Below are 20,930 nucleotides of genomic sequence, written 5' to 3'. Positions count from 1 at the left end.
AAAAAAGTTTTTATTTGCGGCCCTAGTCTAAGGCCTCTTTCACACTACCGTTTTTTTTTTCCGTTTTGCGGTCCGTTTTTTGCGTTCCGTATACGGTCCGTATACGGAACCATTCATTTCAATGGTTCCGCAAAAAAACAGAATGTGTTCCGTATGCATTCCGTTTCCGTATTTCCGTTCCGTTGAAAAGATAGAACATGTCCTATATTTGGCCGCAAATCACGGTCCGTGGCTCCATTCAAGTCAATGGGTCCGCAAAAAAAACGGAACACATACGGAAATGCATCCGTATGTCTTCCGTATCCGTTCCGTTTTTTGCGGAACCATCTATTGAAAATGTTATGCCCAGCCCAATTTTTTCTATGTAATTACTGTATACTGTATATGCCATACGGAAAAACGGAACGGAACGGAAACGGAACCACAACGGAAGCAAAAAACTGAACAACGGATTCGTGAAAAACGGAACGCAAAACACTGAATTCAACATACTGTAGTGTGAAAGAGGCCTAAAACATATAATAAATGTATTGGAAAGCATGTAACATAGCAAAACTGTTTGGAAGCCTGACAAAATGACATTTTTTGGTGTAAATTAAGCCAGAATGCAGGCACATATAAGCTTAGCAAATCTTTCCTCCAATCTTGTACTTACAATACTATCCTTTAAGGACAGAAACGTTAGAAGATCACCTTGCATATGGACTCAGTTCTGGAACTTTCCCAGCGATAGCCATATATTTAAAGGTGTTGTCCAGGATTAGAAAAACATGGCTGCTTTCGTCCAAAAAAAAAGCTCCACCCCTATCGATGGGTTGTGTCTGATGTAACTTGGCTCCATTGGAGTCAATGGAACAGAGTTGCAATACCATACACAACCTGTAGACAGGTGTGGTGCTACTTTGGTAAGAAAGCAGCCATGTGTTTCTAATCCTGGACAATCCTTTAAAGCGCTCATGCAGACGAACGTGGCGGTCTGTGCCCATGCTGCAGACTGCAAATATCGGTGAACCCACCGTTTGCAGATGCAGACCCAATGACTTGAATAGGTCCGCAATCCGCAAGATTCAATCCGCACTGCAAAAAAAATTAAAATGTTCTATTTTTTTTTGCGGTGCGGAAGCATGGACCGAAGTCCCACAGAAGCCTCCGTAGTGCTTCTGTGAGCTTCTGCTCCGTTCCACTCCGTATCTTGCGGATTGTGTACCCATTCAAGTGAATGGGTCCGCATCCGTTATATGGAGTGCACACGCCCGGAACCCGTATATTGCGGCGTGAGCCCTAAAGATTAGGCTGTCTCAGTCTTCTCATTCCAGAAGGTGCTAGATCAGTGCAGTCCAGAGTTAATATGCCAAATCCGTTATATATCCTTTCGTTCTATAAAATATGGCAATTTAAATAGACATTAATCATTCCCCTACACCTTCTTTAGCATAAAAAAAGTTGAAATACCCCAGTTTTGCAACTTTTTAAATGACACTGCGACTTATTGAGTCGCAACTGGCATTTTTAAGCAGCTTGTGGGAGTGCTCTGGCACATTCATCATTATTTACTCCAGAAACTGCCGTAAATAATGACTGAAGATTACTCCGAGCTGCCATAGACTGCAGACTGGCACATGGCCTGCCGGAAGAGACGCGCCATCTGCCCCTCCAGCAGTGCAGACCTTATGAAGACCTGCATAGCACACGATGGTCTTGATAAATCAGGGCCCTTATAGTCAAAGAACAAAACTGCTTGAGATTCTCATACACAAAGCGCGTCAATCCAATTCAGTATAGATAATAAACCTAAAAAAACTTGTATGTAGGGCTGCAGCTATCAACTATTTTTGTAATCGAGTATTCTATCAATTAGGCCCCATGCACACGGCCGTTGTTCACGGCCGTGTGCGGGCCGTGGAACCGCGGCCTGGATCCCTTCCTGTGAGCTGGAGCGCACGGCGTCACTGGTTGCTATGACGCCGTGCGCCCCCTGCTGCCGGCACAGTACAGTAATACACTGGTATAGATCATACCAGTGTAGTACTGTATTGCGGCGGCAGCAGGGAGCGCACGGCGTCATAGCAACCAGTGACGCCGTGCGCTCCAGCTCACAGGAAGGGATCCAGGCCGCGGTTCCACGGCCCGCACACGGCCGTGTGCATGGGGCCTTAATCTAACGATTAATCGAGTACTCTAATAACAAAAAACTAATTAAAATAACGTTTTTCTTTATAAAAACTCATCAGCCCCCACGTGCCACCAGCTGCCCCTCCTAGCCATGTCCCCAGCGCCAGAACTTACCTTTCCTGTAGGGACACCGCTCCACAGCTCCTCCGTCTTCTCTTCCGCGCGCTGCACTGTAGTCCTGACGTCCCACAGCGTCGGGTCATAGCGCGTGCTTACTATGACCTGACGATGTGTCAGGATATAGTACAGTGCAGCGTGGTGCGGGCCTGCGGGTGACCATGGAGAGGTGAGTAATAGCAAGCGCTTCACTCCCGCTCCGTGGTGACATCACACAAATGAATCCTCGATGCAAGAAATTTGCAGAGGATTTGTTGTATCAATTTACTCGATTCAATCGAATAATCGTTTCAGCCCTACATGTATGTACATTTTAGGACAAACTGAGTCAAGACTGATATGATGAGTGGGGCAAGTGTTCCATTCAAGGAGAACTGCTTTGGGCATAACTGGTGCCCAAATTATGCTGCCCCACCGCCATTTCCTTATCCATCCATAAAGACTTTCCAATATTTTTGCGTTTGGAGTTGCTATAAAAGGGTTATGCATGAACAGATACGGCCCACGATATAAGACATTTTTCCAACGGAAATATTATGCAGCTGCATTGTCTTAGGCTACTTTCACACCAGTGGCAGGACGGATACGACAGGCTGTTAACCCTGTCTGATCCGTCCTGCCGCTATTTCGCCGTGCAGCTGGACCACCGCTCCGTCCCTATTGACTATAATGGGGACGGGGGCGGAGCTCCGGCACAGCACGGCGAGAGGCCGCCGGACTAAAAGTACTGCATGTTTGACTTTTTAGTCCAGCAGCCTCTCACCGTGCACTGCCGTGCTGCGCCCCCGTCCCCATTATAGTCAATGGGGACTGAGCTGCGGTCTGGCGGCACGGCAAAATAGCGGCAGGACGGATCCAACAGGGTGAACAGCCTGTGGGATCTGTCCTGCCGCTAGTGTGAAAGTAGCCTTTACATGCACTTTTCATGAACAGGAAGTCTATAAAGTATACCGCTATTGGTCAAACATGAATGAGAAGCGCTCTGATCAATAATGCGGGTTCCCCTGAGGCTGGTTTGGGCACAACTGACGCACCTCTCATTTGCCTGGATTCCCCATTATATGCTAACGGTTTAGGAGTTTTCCTTATTTTTATATTACATTTATATTTCATATTATTCCTTTTTTGGCACATTGGATGTCATGTAATGTTATTTGTACTTTATGGGCCATTTATTAGTCTAGCTCTCAATAACTTTTTTGAGTCCGCGCCTATTCTCTTTTGTTTTGGTACAATACGATATGGATCCATGACCACATGACTAATATGTATGAATTCAAGTTTCTAGTTTATCATGGTCAGATAGCGGTTGGCATGTGGGATAGGAGGAGAGACTGGCACAGGCGGCTTATCTAGGAGCATGGCGCTGCCTGTATTATACGGTCGGATGCGGTGTACCATTGTTTGCATGTAATGAACATGGGCGGAATACCACATGGTCATCCTCTGTATCTCTAATGGGTTTTCACACTGACGCACAAACACAAATAGACGGCAAGGACATCTGAGGTGACGGGTGGCGTGACTGCAGCTTTCTGTACAGTTCTAGAGACACATCTTTTGTAGCCGTCCAGAAAAGTATTCATTCGGGAACAGGGATTCCATTTGTGTACTAGGAAAGACTAGCAAGACAGACAGTACTTTATGTATTAGTGTGCTGCACTATATGGAAGTGTGTATGGCAGTATACAGTACTTTATGTATTAGTGTGCTGCATTATATGGAAAGTGTATATGGAAGTATACAGTACTTTATGTACAAATCGGATTCCAAAAAAGTTGAAACACTAAACAAATTGTGAATAAAAACTGAATGCAATGATGTGGAGATGGCAAATGTCAATATTTTATTTGTAATAGAACGTAAATGACAGATCAAACGTTTAATCTGAGTAAATGTATCATTTTAAAAGGAAAAATACGTTGATTCAAATTTTCACGGTGTCAACAAATCCCCAAAAAGTTGGGACAAGTAGCAATAAGAGGCTGGAAAAAGTAAATTTGAGCATAACGAAGAGCTGGAAGACCAATTAACACTAATTAGGTCAATTGGCAACATGATTGGGTATAAATAGAGCTTCTCAGAGTGGCAGTGTCTCTCAGAAGCCAAGATGGGTAGAGGATCACCAATTCCCACAATGTTGCGCAGAAAGATAGTGGAGCAATATCAGAAAGGTGTTACCCAGCGAAAAATTGCAAAGACTCAGGAATACTTCCAGAAACCATTGTCAGTGAACACAATCCACCGTGCCATCCGCCGTTGCCAGCTGAAACTCTACAGTGCAAAGAAGAAGCCATTTCTAAGCAAGATCCACAAGCTCAGGCGTTTTCACTGGGCCAGGGATCATTTAAAATGGAGTGTGGCAAAATGGAAGACTGTTCTGTGGTCAGACGAGTCACGATTCGAAGTTCTTTTTGGAAATCTGGGACGCCATGTCACCCGGACCAAAGAGGACAAGGACAACCCAAGTTGTTATCAACGCTCAGTTCAGAAGCCTGCATCTCTGATGGTATGGGGTTGCATGAGTGCGTGTGGCATGGGCAGCTTGCATGTCTGGAAAGGCACCATCAATGCAGAAAAATATATTCAGGTTCTAGAACAACATATGCTCCCATCCAGACGTCATCTCTTTCAGGGAAGACCCTGCATTTTTCAACAAGATAATGCCAGACCACATTCTGCATCAATCACAACGTCATGGCTGCGTAGGAGAAGGATACGGGTACAGAAATGGCCAGTCTGCAGTCCAGATCTTTCACCTATAGAGAACATTTGGCGCATCATAAAGAGGAAGGTGCAACAAAGAAGGCCCAAGATGATTGAACAGTTAGAGGCCTGTATTAGACAAGAATGGGAGAGCATTCCTATTTCTAAACTTGAGAAACTGGTCTCCTCGGTCTCCAGACGTCTGTTGAGTGTTGTAAGAAGGGGAGATGCCACACAGTGGTGAAAATGTCCTTGTCCCAACTTTTGGGGGATTTGTTGACACCATGAAATTCTGATTCAACATATTTTTCCCTTAAAATTGTACATTTTATCATTTTAGTTTAAACTTTTGTTCCGCGATTTATGTTCTATTCTGAATAAAATATTAGAAGTTGGCACCTCCACATCATTGCATTCAGTTTTTATTCACGATTTGTATAGTGTCCCAACTTTTTTGGAATCCGGTTTGTATTAGTGTGCTGCATTATATGGAAAGTGTGTATGGAAGTATACAGTACTTTATGTATTAGTGTACTGCATTATATGGAAAGTGTATATGGTAGTATACAATACTTTATGTATTAGAGTGCTGCATTATATGGAAAGTGTATAGAAGTATACAATACTTTATGTATTAGGCCCCTTTCACACGGGCAAGTATTCCGCGCGGATGCGATGCGCGAGTTGAACGCATTGCACCCGCACTGAATACCGACCCATTCATTTCTATGGGGCTGTTCACATGAGCGGTGATTTTCACGCATCACTTGTGCGTTGCTTGAAAATCACAGCATGCTCTATATTCTGCGTTTTTAACGAAATGCAGGCCCCATAGAAGTGAATAGGGTTGCGTGAAAATTGCAAGCATCCGCAAGCAAGTGCGGATGCGGTGCGATTTTCACGCACGGTTTCTAGGAGATGATCGGGATGGAGACCCGATCATTATTATTTTCCCTTATAACATGGTTATAAGGGAAAATAATAGCATTCTGAATACAGAATGCATAGTAAAATAGACCTGGAGGGGTTAAAAAAAAATAAAAAAAATTTAACTCACCTTAGTCCACTTGATCGCGCTGCCCGGCATCTCGTCTGTCTCCTTTGCTGAACAGGACCTGTGGTGACGTCACTCCGGTCATCACATGTTCCATTACATGATCTTTTACCATGGTGATGGATCATGTGATGACCGGAGTGACGTCACCACAGGTCCTGTTCCTGCAATGAATGCTCACCACAGGTCCTGTTCAGCAAAGGAGACAGAAGAGATGCCGGGCTACACGATCAAGTGGACTAAGGCGAGTTAAATAATTTTATTTATTTTTTTAACCCCTCCAGCGCTATTTTACTATGCATTCTGTATTCAGAATGCTATTATTTTACCTTATAACCATGTTATAAGGGAAAATAATACAATCTACAGAACACCAATCCCAGACCCGAACTTCTGTGAAGAAGTTCGGGTTTGGGTACCAAACATGCGCGATTTTTCTTACGCAAGTGCAAAAAAATTGCGGGTGTTCCTGCAACGCACCCGCACATTTTCCCGCAACGCCCGTCTGAAAGAGGCCTAAGGGCTCAAGCACATGACCGTTGTTGTTTTGCGGTCCTTTTTTCACGGATCCGTTGTTCCGTATTTGAGGGTATTTTTTATCTGATTTAAGTCCTCTTCTGTTCCGTTATTCCACAAAACATATCCGAATGCAATCCGTTTTTTGCAGATCGGAAACGGAAACAGTAACTTATTAATCACCAAACACATGAGCAATATGGGCTGGGCATAGCATTTCTACAGTATGGATCCGCATAATACAGATGAAATACAGATGTGTTCCGTGTGCGTTCCGTATTTTTTGCGGACCCATTGACTTGAATGGGGCCTTGGACCGTGATTTGCGGACAAGGTCATGCACTACTTTTTTATGGAACGGAAATACGGAAAAACGGAATCGACACAGAGTACTTTCAGTTGTTTTTGCGGACCCATTGAAGTGAATGGTTCCGCATACAGTCCGCAAAAAAAAAAACAGAACGGAAGCGGAAAGAAAATACAAGGTAGGTCAACACATGGTATAGTGTCTGTTCATTAGTCATTGTCATCCAATGACCTCAAGTCCTTCTCTATTGCTTCACTCACCGACAGACAGGATATGAAGAAAGATCAACAATTGCACCATTATATGAACGTCCAATTCCTGGGAAGTGACCATTGAGAAATATTTAACAATAATGGTGAAAATAAAAAAACAAGCTCACAATATCTTTAGGGACAGTACAATACAAGGATAAAAAGTAGTATTCTATAATGGAGGCAAAATTCTGATGCATTTTTCAACCACAGTTTCATCAAACATTATTTTCCATGTTTGTTTTTTTTTTTTGAATGGTTTAAAAATGGTTTATTGGACCCTCACTGTCCAGGACATTTTGCTGCTTCTCCATACAAATATATCTTCTTCATTTGTCTCCTGAACTTCATATGGCCCTTCACTTTTAGTGTCTGTGCCAGCGTTCGTTGCTTGTGGGATTGGATTTGTGCCCTTGTGTTCAATAGCGGTTCATTTAAATTGGTAGCAGCAGAGCTAAAACAAATAGGGCGAGTCAACAAACCATCGGCCATAGCCACATTGGTGTTTGGTGGGACCAGTGCAAAAATACAATGGAATACAACTCTAAGACAGAGCTCCCCGACCTTACATGTAGCATCATCATTTTATACATAGCCCTATAGTGATATTTGGAGCCCGGTCATAAAATATACTATGTAGCCCTACAGGGAGACAAACAAGACCATAACTACAATATATACAGCCTAATAGTAAGACAGCCCTATCTAGTGGGTAAGGTCATCAGTATAAAAGAAAAGTAGGACAATCCCTTTAATAGACTTATAAAATAAATAACCCTTTATGTCTTATATCTCCTATTAGCTCCAGGTCTCCAAGATACACCTACTGCGGATGTAAAGACTCAACCAAGACGCGTCCAGTACTGCTTACTACAACCATGTAGAGGCAATGGCATCAAGTTCTTGAATAGTTTGAGCTTATGGAAATCCATGTACTGGATGTATGGTGTGAGTTTTGTTCGGGTCAGGACACTTGAGGCTCTGAATATATATATGTACCATAATATGAAATAAATTATTCACTAGACTACTTTACAAACATTTACAGTACAAGCTAAAGTATTAGTATGAAGGACGCACAATGCTCTGACTTTGTAAACTCCATACAGGTAATTAGCTATAACCTTCAGACCTGCAGAAACCTGCTAAACCAAGTCTTACAAAACCTATGGGATAATACTAGGTCAAAGATCACAAGTGCAGAGAAAGAACACTAAATATGACCTGTCACAACAAGAGGCAATGCAATCCAGTCGGTGGACAGAGTTTGATAAAGCAAGAGAAGCTGAGCAGATTGATATATTAGTTTTGCAGGAAAAGAAAAGATTCCGGAAATGTTTTAATCTCTACTATTCTTATAACTTAAGACCACCCCCATGTACAGCTATCAGTGACTGACAGCTATATATGAATACACACTTAGGGCTCATTCACACGGCCGTAGGAACAGATCCGCACCCATTCCGCAATTTTGCGGATCCATTAATTTCTATGGGCCCTCAAAAGAGTTATTCCGCACCACGGCTCCGCAGAAAGGATAGAACATGTCCTATTCTTGTCCGCAGTCAGGGACAAGAATAGGCATTTTCTATTATGGTTGTGGCCATGTGCGGTCCGCAAATTGGGAATGCACATGGCCGGTATCAGTGTTTGGCGGATCAGCAAAGCACTACGGCCGTCTGAATGGGCCCTTACTCTGAGAATAATACTAATCACTATTAACACCTCCCCCCTGTGTACAACTATCAGTGACTGAGAGCTATGTATATGTACATACTTACACAGAGAATACTATCAATCATTGATAGCACCTTCCCATGTGCAACTATCAGTGACTGAGCTATCTATGTATACACACACAGAGAATGCTATCATTGATAACACCTCCCCTGTGTACAGCTATCAGTGACTGACATCTATGTATACACACTTACACAGCGAATACTATCAATCATTGATAGCACCTTCCCATGTGCAACTATCAGTGACTGAGCTATCCATGTATACACACACAGAGAATGCAATCAATCATTGATAACACCTCCCCCGTGTACAGCTATCAGTGACTGACATGTATATATACACACTTACACAGAGAATACTATCAATCGCTGCTAACACCTCCAATGTATAACTGGTCAGAAAGAACAGAGAAACCTATAAATTACACGTTTTAGTGAATCTTTTCTCACAAAACTATATATTAATCTGCTCAGCTCCTCCTGCTCTCTCACATACTGCTTGCAGATTGTATAGAAATGTGTGGTGACGGGGTCTCTTTAAGTGAGTTTAAGCATTATATAATGAGAATACTATTAAAGGGCTTATCCAACCCCTAAAATCCCCCCACCTACCCAAATGCCCAGGCCCCTCACAAAGATTGTACTTACCTCGCTCCCCTGCACCCGCGTTGCTTCTGATGTCCGCACAGCCACCGCTGCATGTCCCCGTCACCCGTGATGCTCCTCCCTGTCACGGCCTACTATTGGCTGGAATCAATGATGCTTTTAAAGGGATTCTGTCACCTCGTTTTCGGTTATAGAGATGCGGACATGCACGGCTAGATCGCCGCTAACATGTCCGCAATATACCGATCCTATAGGGCTATGTGCTTTTATTTTGTTTATAAAATTATTTTTGAGATATGTGAATGAGCCGTGTAAAGTGCCCAAGGGGCTGTACCTTCCTGGTGCCCAGCCACGCCCGCCTGTGAAGGAGCCCGGCACCGCCTATGTTCTCTGAATCTTCTCCTTTCATCACAGTTAGATTGCCGTGAGCTTGCGCTTGCGCAGTTCCTTCCCTGAGGCTGATGCCAGCACAGGGAAGGAATACTATACCAGCACTGCGCATGCGCGAGATTACGGCAATCTAACTGTGACAAAAGGAAGAGATTCGGTGGACATAGGCGGTGCCGGGCTCCTTCACAGGGGGGCGTGGCTGGGCACCAGGAAGGTTCGAACAGCCCCTTGGGCACCTTACAAGGCTCATTAACATATCTCTAAAATAATTTTATAAACAAAATAAAAGCACATAGCCCTATAGGATCGGTATATGGCGGACATGCTAGTGGTGATCTAGCCGTGCATGTCCGCAGCTCTATAACCAAAAATGAGGTGACAGAATCCCTTTAAATAAAGCATACATACATAATAATGATAAAAATAAATGTTTATTAAAAATAATAAAGCTGGAGCAGATGGCATTATTGATTCTAGATGACGGGGACAGCTCATCTGCTCATGCTCTGCACTGTGACTTTTGCATACCCGCAACACTCTCCCATAGACGTCAATGGGGCAGATTGGCTAATCCTGGAAATGGCGTAAGCTTGGGCTGCCTGGACCTGCACCTGAGTAATCACAGGGGCGAGGCTGGATGATTAACCTGTTGCACGGCTAGACTCTTTTGTATAACTATACCAACTATTGGTCGACTTAAAGACAGAATTTTAATGGTAGAATTTTAGCGCACTTTAGGTGCTAAATGTCACAGATTAAACCACGCACTTTCCCCACAGAGCCTTGCCCCTGTCGGGCTAGGGGCAGATCATTTCTTTAAACATACATGAGCCACATTTTGACACTAGAAACTGGATCTGGATTAGCAAATGTGGGCCAATGAGCCGCTTTTTACTCAAGGTATGTTATCTTCATGCGGCTGCTGTAAAGCAGAAACTGTGAACGGTGTCGCTCTTGCAGGCACATAAATTATAATTTCAAAACAGTGCTCTGCCTCCCAAAAACAGCGCATCGGTAAGAGGATGAGCGATCGCATTAGCGAACCCTCGTCTTATACTGTGGAGTTGATAACTGCATGTAAATGCAGCACTTCACCTCCACCTAACAAGCAGCCGACTGTTGGGAAGGAACACTTCTCATCGGCCAGTCTAAAGCCTCATGCAGACGTCCGTGGAACACCAGACTGGCATCCTCCTAAGTGCAGGAGCGCACGGCGTCATTGGTTGCTATGACACCGTGCGCTTCGTGCCGTCGCTGCTGTACAGCAATACACTGGTATAGATCATACAAGTATATTACTGTACAGCAGTGGCGGCACGAAGCGCACGGTGTCATAGAAACCAATGATGCCGTGCGCTCCTGCACTCAGGAGGATGCAAGTCCGGTATCTCACGGACCGTATTCCACAGACGTCTGCATGAGGCTTAAATCTACTTTTAAGCTCTATTCACACCTCATTGTTAGGCTACATGTACACAAACGTATGTGTTTTGTGGTCTGCAAATGCAAAAAAAACTAAAAACAGATGAAATCCGTATGCCATCCGTTTGTTTTTTTTGCGGATCATTGTAACAATGCCTAAAACGGACAAGAATAGGACATGTTCTATTCTTTTAGCGGGGCTACGGAACGGACATACTGATGCAGACAGCACACGGTGCTTTTTCGGGCCTATTGAAATTAATGGGTCCGAATCCTATCCGCCAAAAAAATGGAACAGACATGGAAACAAACAACATTCATGTGCATGTAGCCTTAGGCTCCATTTACACGTCCGTGATGTGTTGCGGACCCGCAAAACACCAGCTCGGCACCCCCATAGAAATGCCTATTATTGCGGACAAGAATAGGACATGTTCTATAATTTGCGGAGCTGCGGACCCGAAGATCGGGGACGCGCTCCGCAATTGCGGATGCAGACAGCACACTGTGTGCTGTCCGCATCCATTTTGTCCTCAGAGAACGAATGGGTCCGCACCCGTTCCGCAAAATTGCGGAACGGATGCGGACGTGTGAATGGAGCCTTATGGTTAGTGATTTCCATAAGTGATTGTGAGCCAAAACTAGGAATAAAGCCTCCACAGAGCTGCGGTATAGGGGAAAGACCTGTGTTTAGAGCCGCACCTGGGTTTGGCTCATAATCACTGATAGAAATCACTGAAATAAGAGATAAAAACTAGGATGATATATTAAATATCCCTCACTGGGATGGACTTTGTAACGCGACACCAGTCAGAGCACTAAAATAATATTACTAACCAAACCGAGGAAATCCACTTCCATATATAGGGACACTTATCTTCCCATCTGCACCAGAGAAGTCACAAACTATGGAGCATGCTGCTGTTGTGCACATTTTTTTAAAAACTTTTTTTGGGGGGGGGGGGGGGTTTATTCACCGCTTTTCAAAGCAGCAAGTGGTGAGAGGCTGGAGCAGGCGGTCCGTCACATGTATTTTAATCTATGCCAGGAAACTGGCATATATTATAGCAGAGATCTACACCAGCTCCCTGTCTGGTCTACATCTCTGCTTTGTCACACCGACCAGTACAGGAGCACCATAAATATTAAGATCTGCAAAGAAAAGGGGGTTAGTCAGCACATCCCAATGCACAGGTGCACGCTGCCATGGCTGAAAACATAGAGAAAAAGGACAATGCAACAGCACGCTGCACACCAGATAAAGTACAATAATGCCATAGTCACAAAAAATGTTATAGTGTTAATACTACGCTTATTTATAAAGTGAGATGCTTGGCAAATGCGTTTTGTACTGAACCATCTGAGCCCGTCTGCCGGACGTCAAGGCGATCTCTGTAAGACGGGAACCAAACACTAAATTGTACCCGTTATGCGCCATAATGGCTGCCATAAAGTTCAGGGAGTGTTGGATCCACATGCATGCTGGGTCCACTCTGCCTTTTAGCATTTTTGGTACCAAAATGGCCTCCATTACTTCCAAGGGATGCAGGTACCAACATGCATGCCGAACCCACTCTACTTCTCCTGGTGCTAGACGGCTTCTAATAAATACAATGAGAGCAGGCTACAGATTTATACTTACTCTAATTAAAATCAGCCTATGGGGCAGACAGGCTAGTCAGGGGTGCAAGACCAACTGGAGTCCACCACATCTCTAGCGGGCTCAGCATGCATGTTGGTACCTGCATCCCTTGGAAGTAATGGAGACCATTTTGGCACCAAAAATGGTAAAAGGTAGAGTGCATCCAGCATGCATGTGGAACCCACACTTCCTGAACTTTATGGCGGCCATTATGGTGCATAACAGGTAGTATTTAGTGTAAGGTTCCGTCTTACAGAGATCGCCTTGACGTTCGGCAGACGGGCCGAGATGGTTTTGTACAAAACGCATTTGCCAAGCATCTCACTTTATAAATAAGCGTAGTATTAGCACTATACATTTTTTGTGACTATAGCATTATTGTACTTTATCTGGTTTGTAGGGTGCTGTCGCATCCCCCCTTTTTTTCCATAACTATTAAGAGCCATGCACGTTGGTAATTGCAATGCATCTAAAGCAAGTAGGGGAGAGATTAAGCCCGGCGTGTAAAACTCTGGTATCGATAACTGTCCTCCCATGTCACATAAATGTAACATATGCAAAGTAGCGCCTAGTCCGTGGCAGAAAAATAAAGCCACGTGCAAACATGGGAATAGGGATAATAGAGGGGAACAGAACCCTTGATAGCTAGGATGTAGTCTAACATGTAAAATACTAAGGCCTCATTCACACAGTCAGTGTTCGGTCAGTGATTTCCATCAGTGATTTTAAGCCAAAACCAGGTGCGGCTCTAAACACAGAACAGGTACAGATCTTTCCTTTATACCTTATCTCTGTGGAGGCTCCAATCCAGGTTTTGGCTCACAATCACTGATGGAAATCACTGACCGAACACTGACGTGTGAATGAGGCCTAATAGTAAAGATACAAATGCAGTAGAGTGTTGCTCCCAGAACAAAAGCCACTGAAAGGCAATTGAAGAGGTTTGCTTAACACAACTATTCTAGTTAAAGCATCTAGTTAAGTACGTGTTAGTTAAACTCTACTACATATGTATTATTACATATTACACGTTACAATGGGAAATTGTACATGCATAGTATGCCACCCTTTAAAATGTGGATAAGGGCTCATGCACACGACCGTAGGCCGTTCCGGGACATATGGCCCGCTCACGGACGGTATGTCTTGGAGGGCATACGGTCGTGTGCATGAGCCCTCACTATGTGGAAGAAGTTGGAAGACAACAAGTTAGGAGGGTGCTAGAAGGCTTCAGACCCGTCACTGATTACTTAAAATTTAGGGTAAAGGGTAGCAATGTTTAACTACTGCAACAACGTTACACAGGTCTGATGAGCTGGAAACCAATGAATAACCCTCCCTGCTCTTTCCACACAAAACATCGGTAATTGTATAACCAGTCAGGAGAGTATACAGCATGTTCCTGGCTTCAGCTCCCTTTCATCTGAGTGCTACTTGACCTTCAGGATTGGACAGCAACCTTCACACCACGTAGAAGTAAACCGTGGACACATCAAATGAGGCATGTATTACAGTCAATACCATGGGCATAACAGGTGGTTAACAAAATCTTTATCTAGATGACACAAAAGGTCATGCAGTAAGTACGATGCGCTGCAGAGAAATAGAAAAATGATTCCAACAGTCGCCTCGGGTCTTCTATGCCACCCTATCTAAGGACGGCAGGACAGAGTGGGAGATAACAAGTAAGGGCTCATGCCCACGGCCACTGCCTGTTTTGTGGTCCGCAAAACACGGATACTGGCTGTGTGCATTCCGCATTTTGCAGAACGGAACGGCTGGGTCACAATAGAACAGTCCTATCCTTGTCTGTAATGCAGCCAAGAATAGGACATGTTCTATAGCTTTGCGGATACCACGGAATGGACATCTGGATGTGGCCAGCACAAGGTGTGCTATCCGCACCTTTTGCGGCCCCATTGAAGTGAATAGGTCTGCATCCGACTCGCACAAAATACGTTTAACTGATGCCAGGACATAGAGATAGCCTGAGTTTTGCTCTCTGCCCACATATGGATTGATTGACAGTTTTTCCTATATACAGCTGTTACAAGAAAACCGCCCCCGCTGATCCTAGAGACTCACTTGCATGTATTAAAACATAGTTTCTCTCAGCGGTACGGACACATATGAACATGGAGCCAACACGGATGCCTTCAGCTGCCAAGCGCACACGTAACAGGTCAGCCAGTGTCATAAGTACAAATCTGCCGACAGACGCCCTTTGACTATGAATATACTATTTATCTTTCCAATTTGTGGCCACGGTGACAGGACACATAAGGGCAGACACCTATGCCATCCTTACCACAGTAAATAGCGCAGGAATTTTTAGTAATATTTGACTTTTATACAGAAGATAAATACAAACTATGTGAGATTCCAATGGAAACATTCAGGATTCTAATTTTTTTTTCCGTTTTTGACCTTCACATTACTATCTCTCCTTATCTTTATCTGGTCATCAATAAAACGTAGCGATTTCTAACAATAAAGTGACAGCTCTCGGTTCAGCAGGGCGATATCTGAATTCCAGCATTCATAAACAAATCGCTTTTTATCATATCATAGCGCAAAGACAATTTCTATACAACTGTGCAAAAGTTCAAAAACAATAAAGAACGACGACGGAATGCTGAGTCTATCGGCAAAAATACCTGGAGCGTCTTCTCAATAGGAAGAAGGGAGTAAACTGCTGCTACACTCCTCTGACAGCTGCTCGTCTTCCTGAAAATCCAACATGCCGTATACCAGTGGTGGCAAACCTATGGCACGGGTGCCAGAGGTGGCACGCCAAGCCCTCTCTGTGGGCACCCGCCCCTGGAAAAAGTCTATAGTGTACCAATATGCCTTAGACTGTTCCTGGCATTCATCAGCGCAGGGCGCACTATGATTAGCACAGGCAGGGCACTGGATATAGGCAGACTATTATAGATAAGTGATAAAGTACATGGAAGATATACTATTGGACTGTAGTATTCTGGTTAAATTGCCATGTTGGCACTTTGCTATAAATAAGTGGGTTTTGGGTTGCAGTTTGGGCACTCTGCCTCTAAAAGGTTCGACATCACTGCCCTATCCTTATCTCCTCCATCATCTGCCATCTCCACAGGCCCGATAATATGAATCCTCTGGCAGTCTTAGGCCTCGTTCACACATCAGTGTTTAGTCAGTGATTTCCATCAGTGATTTGTGAGCCAAAACCAGGTACAACTCTAAACACAGAACAGGAGCAGATCTTTCCCTTCTACCTCATGTCTGTGTAGGATCCACTTCTGGTTTTGGCTCACAAATCACTGATGGAAATCACTGACCAAACACTGAAGTGTGAATGAGGCCTTATACTGCCTCAGATTGCCCGATGACCGAGCAAACTCTTCATTGGCCAATTCAGATCTCTCAGCATGAAAGATCTGGATTTGCCGGCAGCAGATCGTGCTATGTAATCACGATCGGCCGCCGGCACACCTGCGGAGGACAATGCTGCATGTAATAGCAGCGGTGTCCTCTGCTAGCTATCTGGTGACTTCCAGGAGGGAGCGCTTCCCTCCCGACAATCGCTTGCAGCATCAGGGTGTCGAATACACCCTTAAGGGAGGCATTAGATGGTCGGGCAGTCCCAAAGAAATTGTCGGCTTCAGCCAACTTACGACTAATGTGTATGGCCTGCTTAAAGGGAACCTGTCACCGGGATTTTGTGTATAGAACTGAGGACATGGGTTGCTAGATGGCCGCTAGCACATCTGCAATATCCAGTCCCCATAGCTCTGTGTGCTTTTATTGTGTAAAAAAAACTATTTGATACATATGCAAATTAACCTGAGATGAGTCCTGTCCCAGACTCATCTCACGCACAGGACTCATCTCAGGTTAATTTGCATATGTATCAAATCAGTTTTATATACAATAAAAGCACACAGAGCTATGGGGACTGGGTATTGCGGATGTGCTAGCAGCCATCTAGCAACCCATGTCCTCAGTTCTATACACAAAATCCCGGTGACAGGTTCCCTTTAAAGTGACCCTTTGGTTCAAGAAAATAAAATCCCCCTTAACCAGGGAATCAACAAAACATTTAAACGATGATCTCCTTCTCATCGCTTTAGCTGCAGATACACCCATTCTCAGGTTCCTCTCCTGTCATCTAACAGGGCCTCAGGGGTTCACAGGACAACTATTAGTTGTGTACTCCACAAATCTGGTCTTCATGGAAGAGTGGCAAGAAGAAAGCCATTTGAAGAGCAAGCTATAAAGAAGTCTTGCTGGCAGTTTGCCACAAGCCATGTAGGTGGCACAGCAAATGTGGCAGAAGGTGCTCTGGTCAGAGGAGACCAAAGTTCAACTTTTTGGCCTAACTGCAAAACACTATATGTGGGGGAAAACTAACAGTGCACATCACCCTGAACAAACTATCCCCACCGTGAAACATGGTGGTGGCAGCATCATGCTGTGGGGATGCTTTTCTTCAGCAGGGACAGCGAAGCTGGTCAGAGTTGATGGGAAAATGGATGGATCTAAATATAGGGCAATCCTGGAGGAAAACCTGTTAGAGGCTGCAAAAGACTTGAGACTGGGGAGGAGGTTCACCTTCCAGCAGGAATGACAACGACCCTAAACATACAGCCAGAGCTACAATAGAATGGTTTAGATCAAAGCATAGTCAAAGTCTAGACCTAAATCCCACTGAGAATCTCGGGCAAGTGTCTCTATCTAATCTCTATCTAATCTGACTGAGCTTGAGCTACTTTGCAAAGAATTGGCAAAAACGTCAGCCTCTAGATGTGCAAAGCTGGTAGAGACATACCCCAAGAGACTTGCAGCTGTAATTGCAGTGAAAGGTGATCCTACAAAGTATTGACTCAGGGGGCTGAATACAAATGCAGACCACACGTAAGGGCTCTTTCACGCCAGCTGAGGATCAGGCCAATTGGTGCTGCTGATCACCCAACAAACAAGCAAAATACTCATTTCTCGCATTATTCATACGGCACCTAAAATCGTTCGTCAGCAGCACATTGTCCTGGGTAAGCCGGGGTTGTGCTGCTGACATTAAGCAAAGTGAATAGGGGACAAATGATTGTAATAACCACGGTACGTCCACCTTTCACTTTGCATCAGACCACGTGAAACGTCCTTGTGGCAATCGGCTTGTATATCCCTGATCTGGGGTCATTATTGGTCCAGCACGTAACAGTTTACTTTTACACGGGGCATTCCCTATCATTGCCCACTTATTTGCTACATTTACATGCTGAAATCATCCCCCCCACACGGAGATGAACAATCATCACTACTACGGTCATTCTTCTCCATACACTTCCGTTATTAGTGTACACAGGGATGTGCTTCTGCCAAATTACTATTTTAGGCGAAACAGTTTGTCGGATGATCACTGGAACCTTGGGAACAAGTATTAGAACAAATGTTTGTTCAGGATATCTGGTCTTATCCTCAACCTGTGTAGAAGGGCACTAAGTGCATACAATGGATAAGAAAAACAGTACAAGGCTGCCCAAACACACTAAGGCTGAAATGGCAAGTATCAAAATGTAATCCATTTAGGAGCAGATCCTTTGTCCTGCCGGAAGATAAGCCACTACAAACCACCTACCTTCCCCCAGCCTGAACATACATGTTTGTAGGCAAGTCGTTTGTCCACATTACATGAAAGGCCTGCTTTACACCAAACTGCACTTTGTGAACCTGGTCTTATAAATATCATCTAGTTGACTGGCAGTTGGAGATGACTTCATCGGTCAAGCAGTTCACAAATGGATTGTAATATCTCGTCATATAAGCATCGCTGGGGACAACAGAGGCTTTGCCGCTTAAAAAAATCTGATTACTAAGGCCTCATGCACACGACCGTATGTATTTTGTGGTCTGCAAAAACGGATCCGCAAAAAATACAGATGATGTCCGTGTGCATGCCGCATTTTGCGGAACGGAACCGCTGGCCCCTAATAGGACAGTCCTATGCTTTTCCACAATGCAGACAATAATAGAACATGTTCTATTTTTTTGTGGAACGGAAATACTGACATACGGAAACGGGATGCACACGGAGTAACTTCCGTTTTTTTTTTGCGGACCCATTGAAATAAATGGTTCCATATACGGTCCGTAAAGAAAATACGTTTGTGTGCATGAGGCCTAATGCAAAGAGGGAAAAAGCGTGGCTTCACTCCTGCTGATTCTTTGGCCACAGTTTGGTGCTAATGTGGTGGTCAGACCGGCAACTAAGGCCTCATTTACATCTCCAGGTCCGTAAAAAAAAAAAATCCATCTGTGTTCCATCCGTGAAGGATCCGTGCTTGGTCTGCTTATCCATTTTTGGTCCTCTGTCTGTCAATAGTATTCCACAGACCCTGCTCAATTGAAAAATAATTTCCCCAGCATTTCCTAGCAACGGTCTGTGAGAAATGGATCAAATATGGATCCAATCTGTGTTCCGTTATTGTTCATGGACCCATAGACTTCAATCAGCATGTTTGGTCTACATCATGGACCAATGGAATGCATGTCTATCTGATTTTTTTTTTTATCACTGATGTGTGCACAAACATATTAAAACCAATGGGTACGTGTGCGGTCTGTGGAAAATGTGGATAGCGTACGTCAGTGAAAAACTGAAATGTGAACAAGGCCTAAGGATGTGATGCCTGACAACACTGATAAATCACTCGTAGGGATAAGTGAACTTGTGTTTCAAATTTCGGCGTACAAGGTTCGGGATATCTAAGAATTCCGTTATGGATTCCGCTACCACGGACCATAAGTGGTAGCGGAATCCATAACGAAATACTTAGATAACACAAGTTCACTGAACACTAATCACTGGCTGTCCCCAAGAGCATCCAGTCTATCTCAGATGACTTTTCAGCTCAAAGCTGGATTGGCAGCAGAGTGGGTAAAAGCAGCTGGGCAGCATAACGCCATGCCATTCACCATATCAGCGTACAGTCCATTTTTATTCCAAGAAATTCAGATGGAAAACTTCTGAGATAAAGAATGGACTTTGAATAGAGTTTTATATACAGAACGTCTGACAACTTCCATTGTGAGAACTATCACACCCTATATATATATATATATATATATATATATATATATATATATATATACACACACACACACTATATAGTGGACTGTGACTACAAGGCTGCCATCCAGAGAGGTTGATGTAAACCAGTGTAGCATGAAGGATGCCAGAAGAAAGGTCAGGAGAGAAGCCTATGGGTGGTGATGTACAGTCTTGTCCATCATTATCATCACACTACATCTGATGACAGGAGCCTAGCTAAAGAACACAAAGACTGACAATCATGTACCCATTCTGCCATAGAAGGCTATAACCACAGGCACCTGTCATGCCCGCAGTGGATGGAGCCCATCACACAATGTCCTCGGTCTTACCAGAAAGCGGGTGGATCCGGTGCCCTGATCAATGGCCCCCACTAATGGTCCTAGGACAAGTCTGTTGGAAGCCGCCATGCTCCTGACAGTGACTGCTCGGCCTCTCCCACTTCTAATGCACGCTGCCCGGCTCACACATAGCCATGCCACACAGCCGGTGACGTCACGGGGCGCTGACCGAGCTCCACCAATCCGGAGCTGGAGGTGTGCGGCGAGACGTCACCGGCGCTGTGCGCACGCGCGCCTGCTGCTGGGCGCTACGTCACGTTGCGAGGCTCTGGGACTGGGTAACCTTGGTGCCCAGTACTACTGTGAGCTCCCCGAGGTCACCGGGCACGGCGGGCAGCCACGTGTTCGGGCACAGCTGTAATGGCAGAGAGGCGCGCTAAGCTGGCCTGACCGGTTCCAGCGGAGTGGGAGTCACAAGTGTGCTTGTTGGATGACATTAACATTGGCTTCTTTCCCATGTCTGCCTGCCTCACACGTGATGCTCCAGGACAGGAGACACAGAGGCTGATGTAACCCAGTGTGGCATGCCAGAACCTGTGGAGGTGGTGCCCAGTAACACCTGGCACTATCCTCACAAGTT

The 20,930-nt window shown here is 44.6% G+C and overlaps 1 protein-coding gene across 3 annotated transcripts in view; it reads right to left on the bottom strand.

Annotated features, from left to right (window-relative positions):
- Nucleotides 1-20,483, bottom strand: part of GK (glycerol kinase) — a 95,492-nt gene extending 75,009 nt beyond the window's left edge. For all 3 annotated transcript variants that reach the window (XM_044284700.1, XM_044284703.1, XM_044284702.1), the window contains exon 1: nucleotides 20,342-20,483. In XM_044284700.1, coding sequence (XP_044140635.1) covers nucleotides 20,342-20,419 — 78 coding nt within the window. In that variant the 5' untranslated portion in view covers nucleotides 20,420-20,483. The remainder of the gene's footprint in view (nucleotides 1-20,341) is intronic.
- Nucleotides 20,484-20,930: the final 447 nt, after the last annotated feature.

The sequence above is a fragment of the Bufo gargarizans genome, chromosome 3, assembly GCF_014858855.1.
Source record: "Bufo gargarizans isolate SCDJY-AF-19 chromosome 3, ASM1485885v1, whole genome shotgun sequence".
Taxonomy (NCBI): Eukaryota; Metazoa; Chordata; class Amphibia; order Anura; family Bufonidae; genus Bufo; species Bufo gargarizans.
Note: the sequence above shows the minus strand (reverse complement) of the source record. Positions and strands in the feature narration are given on the sequence as shown.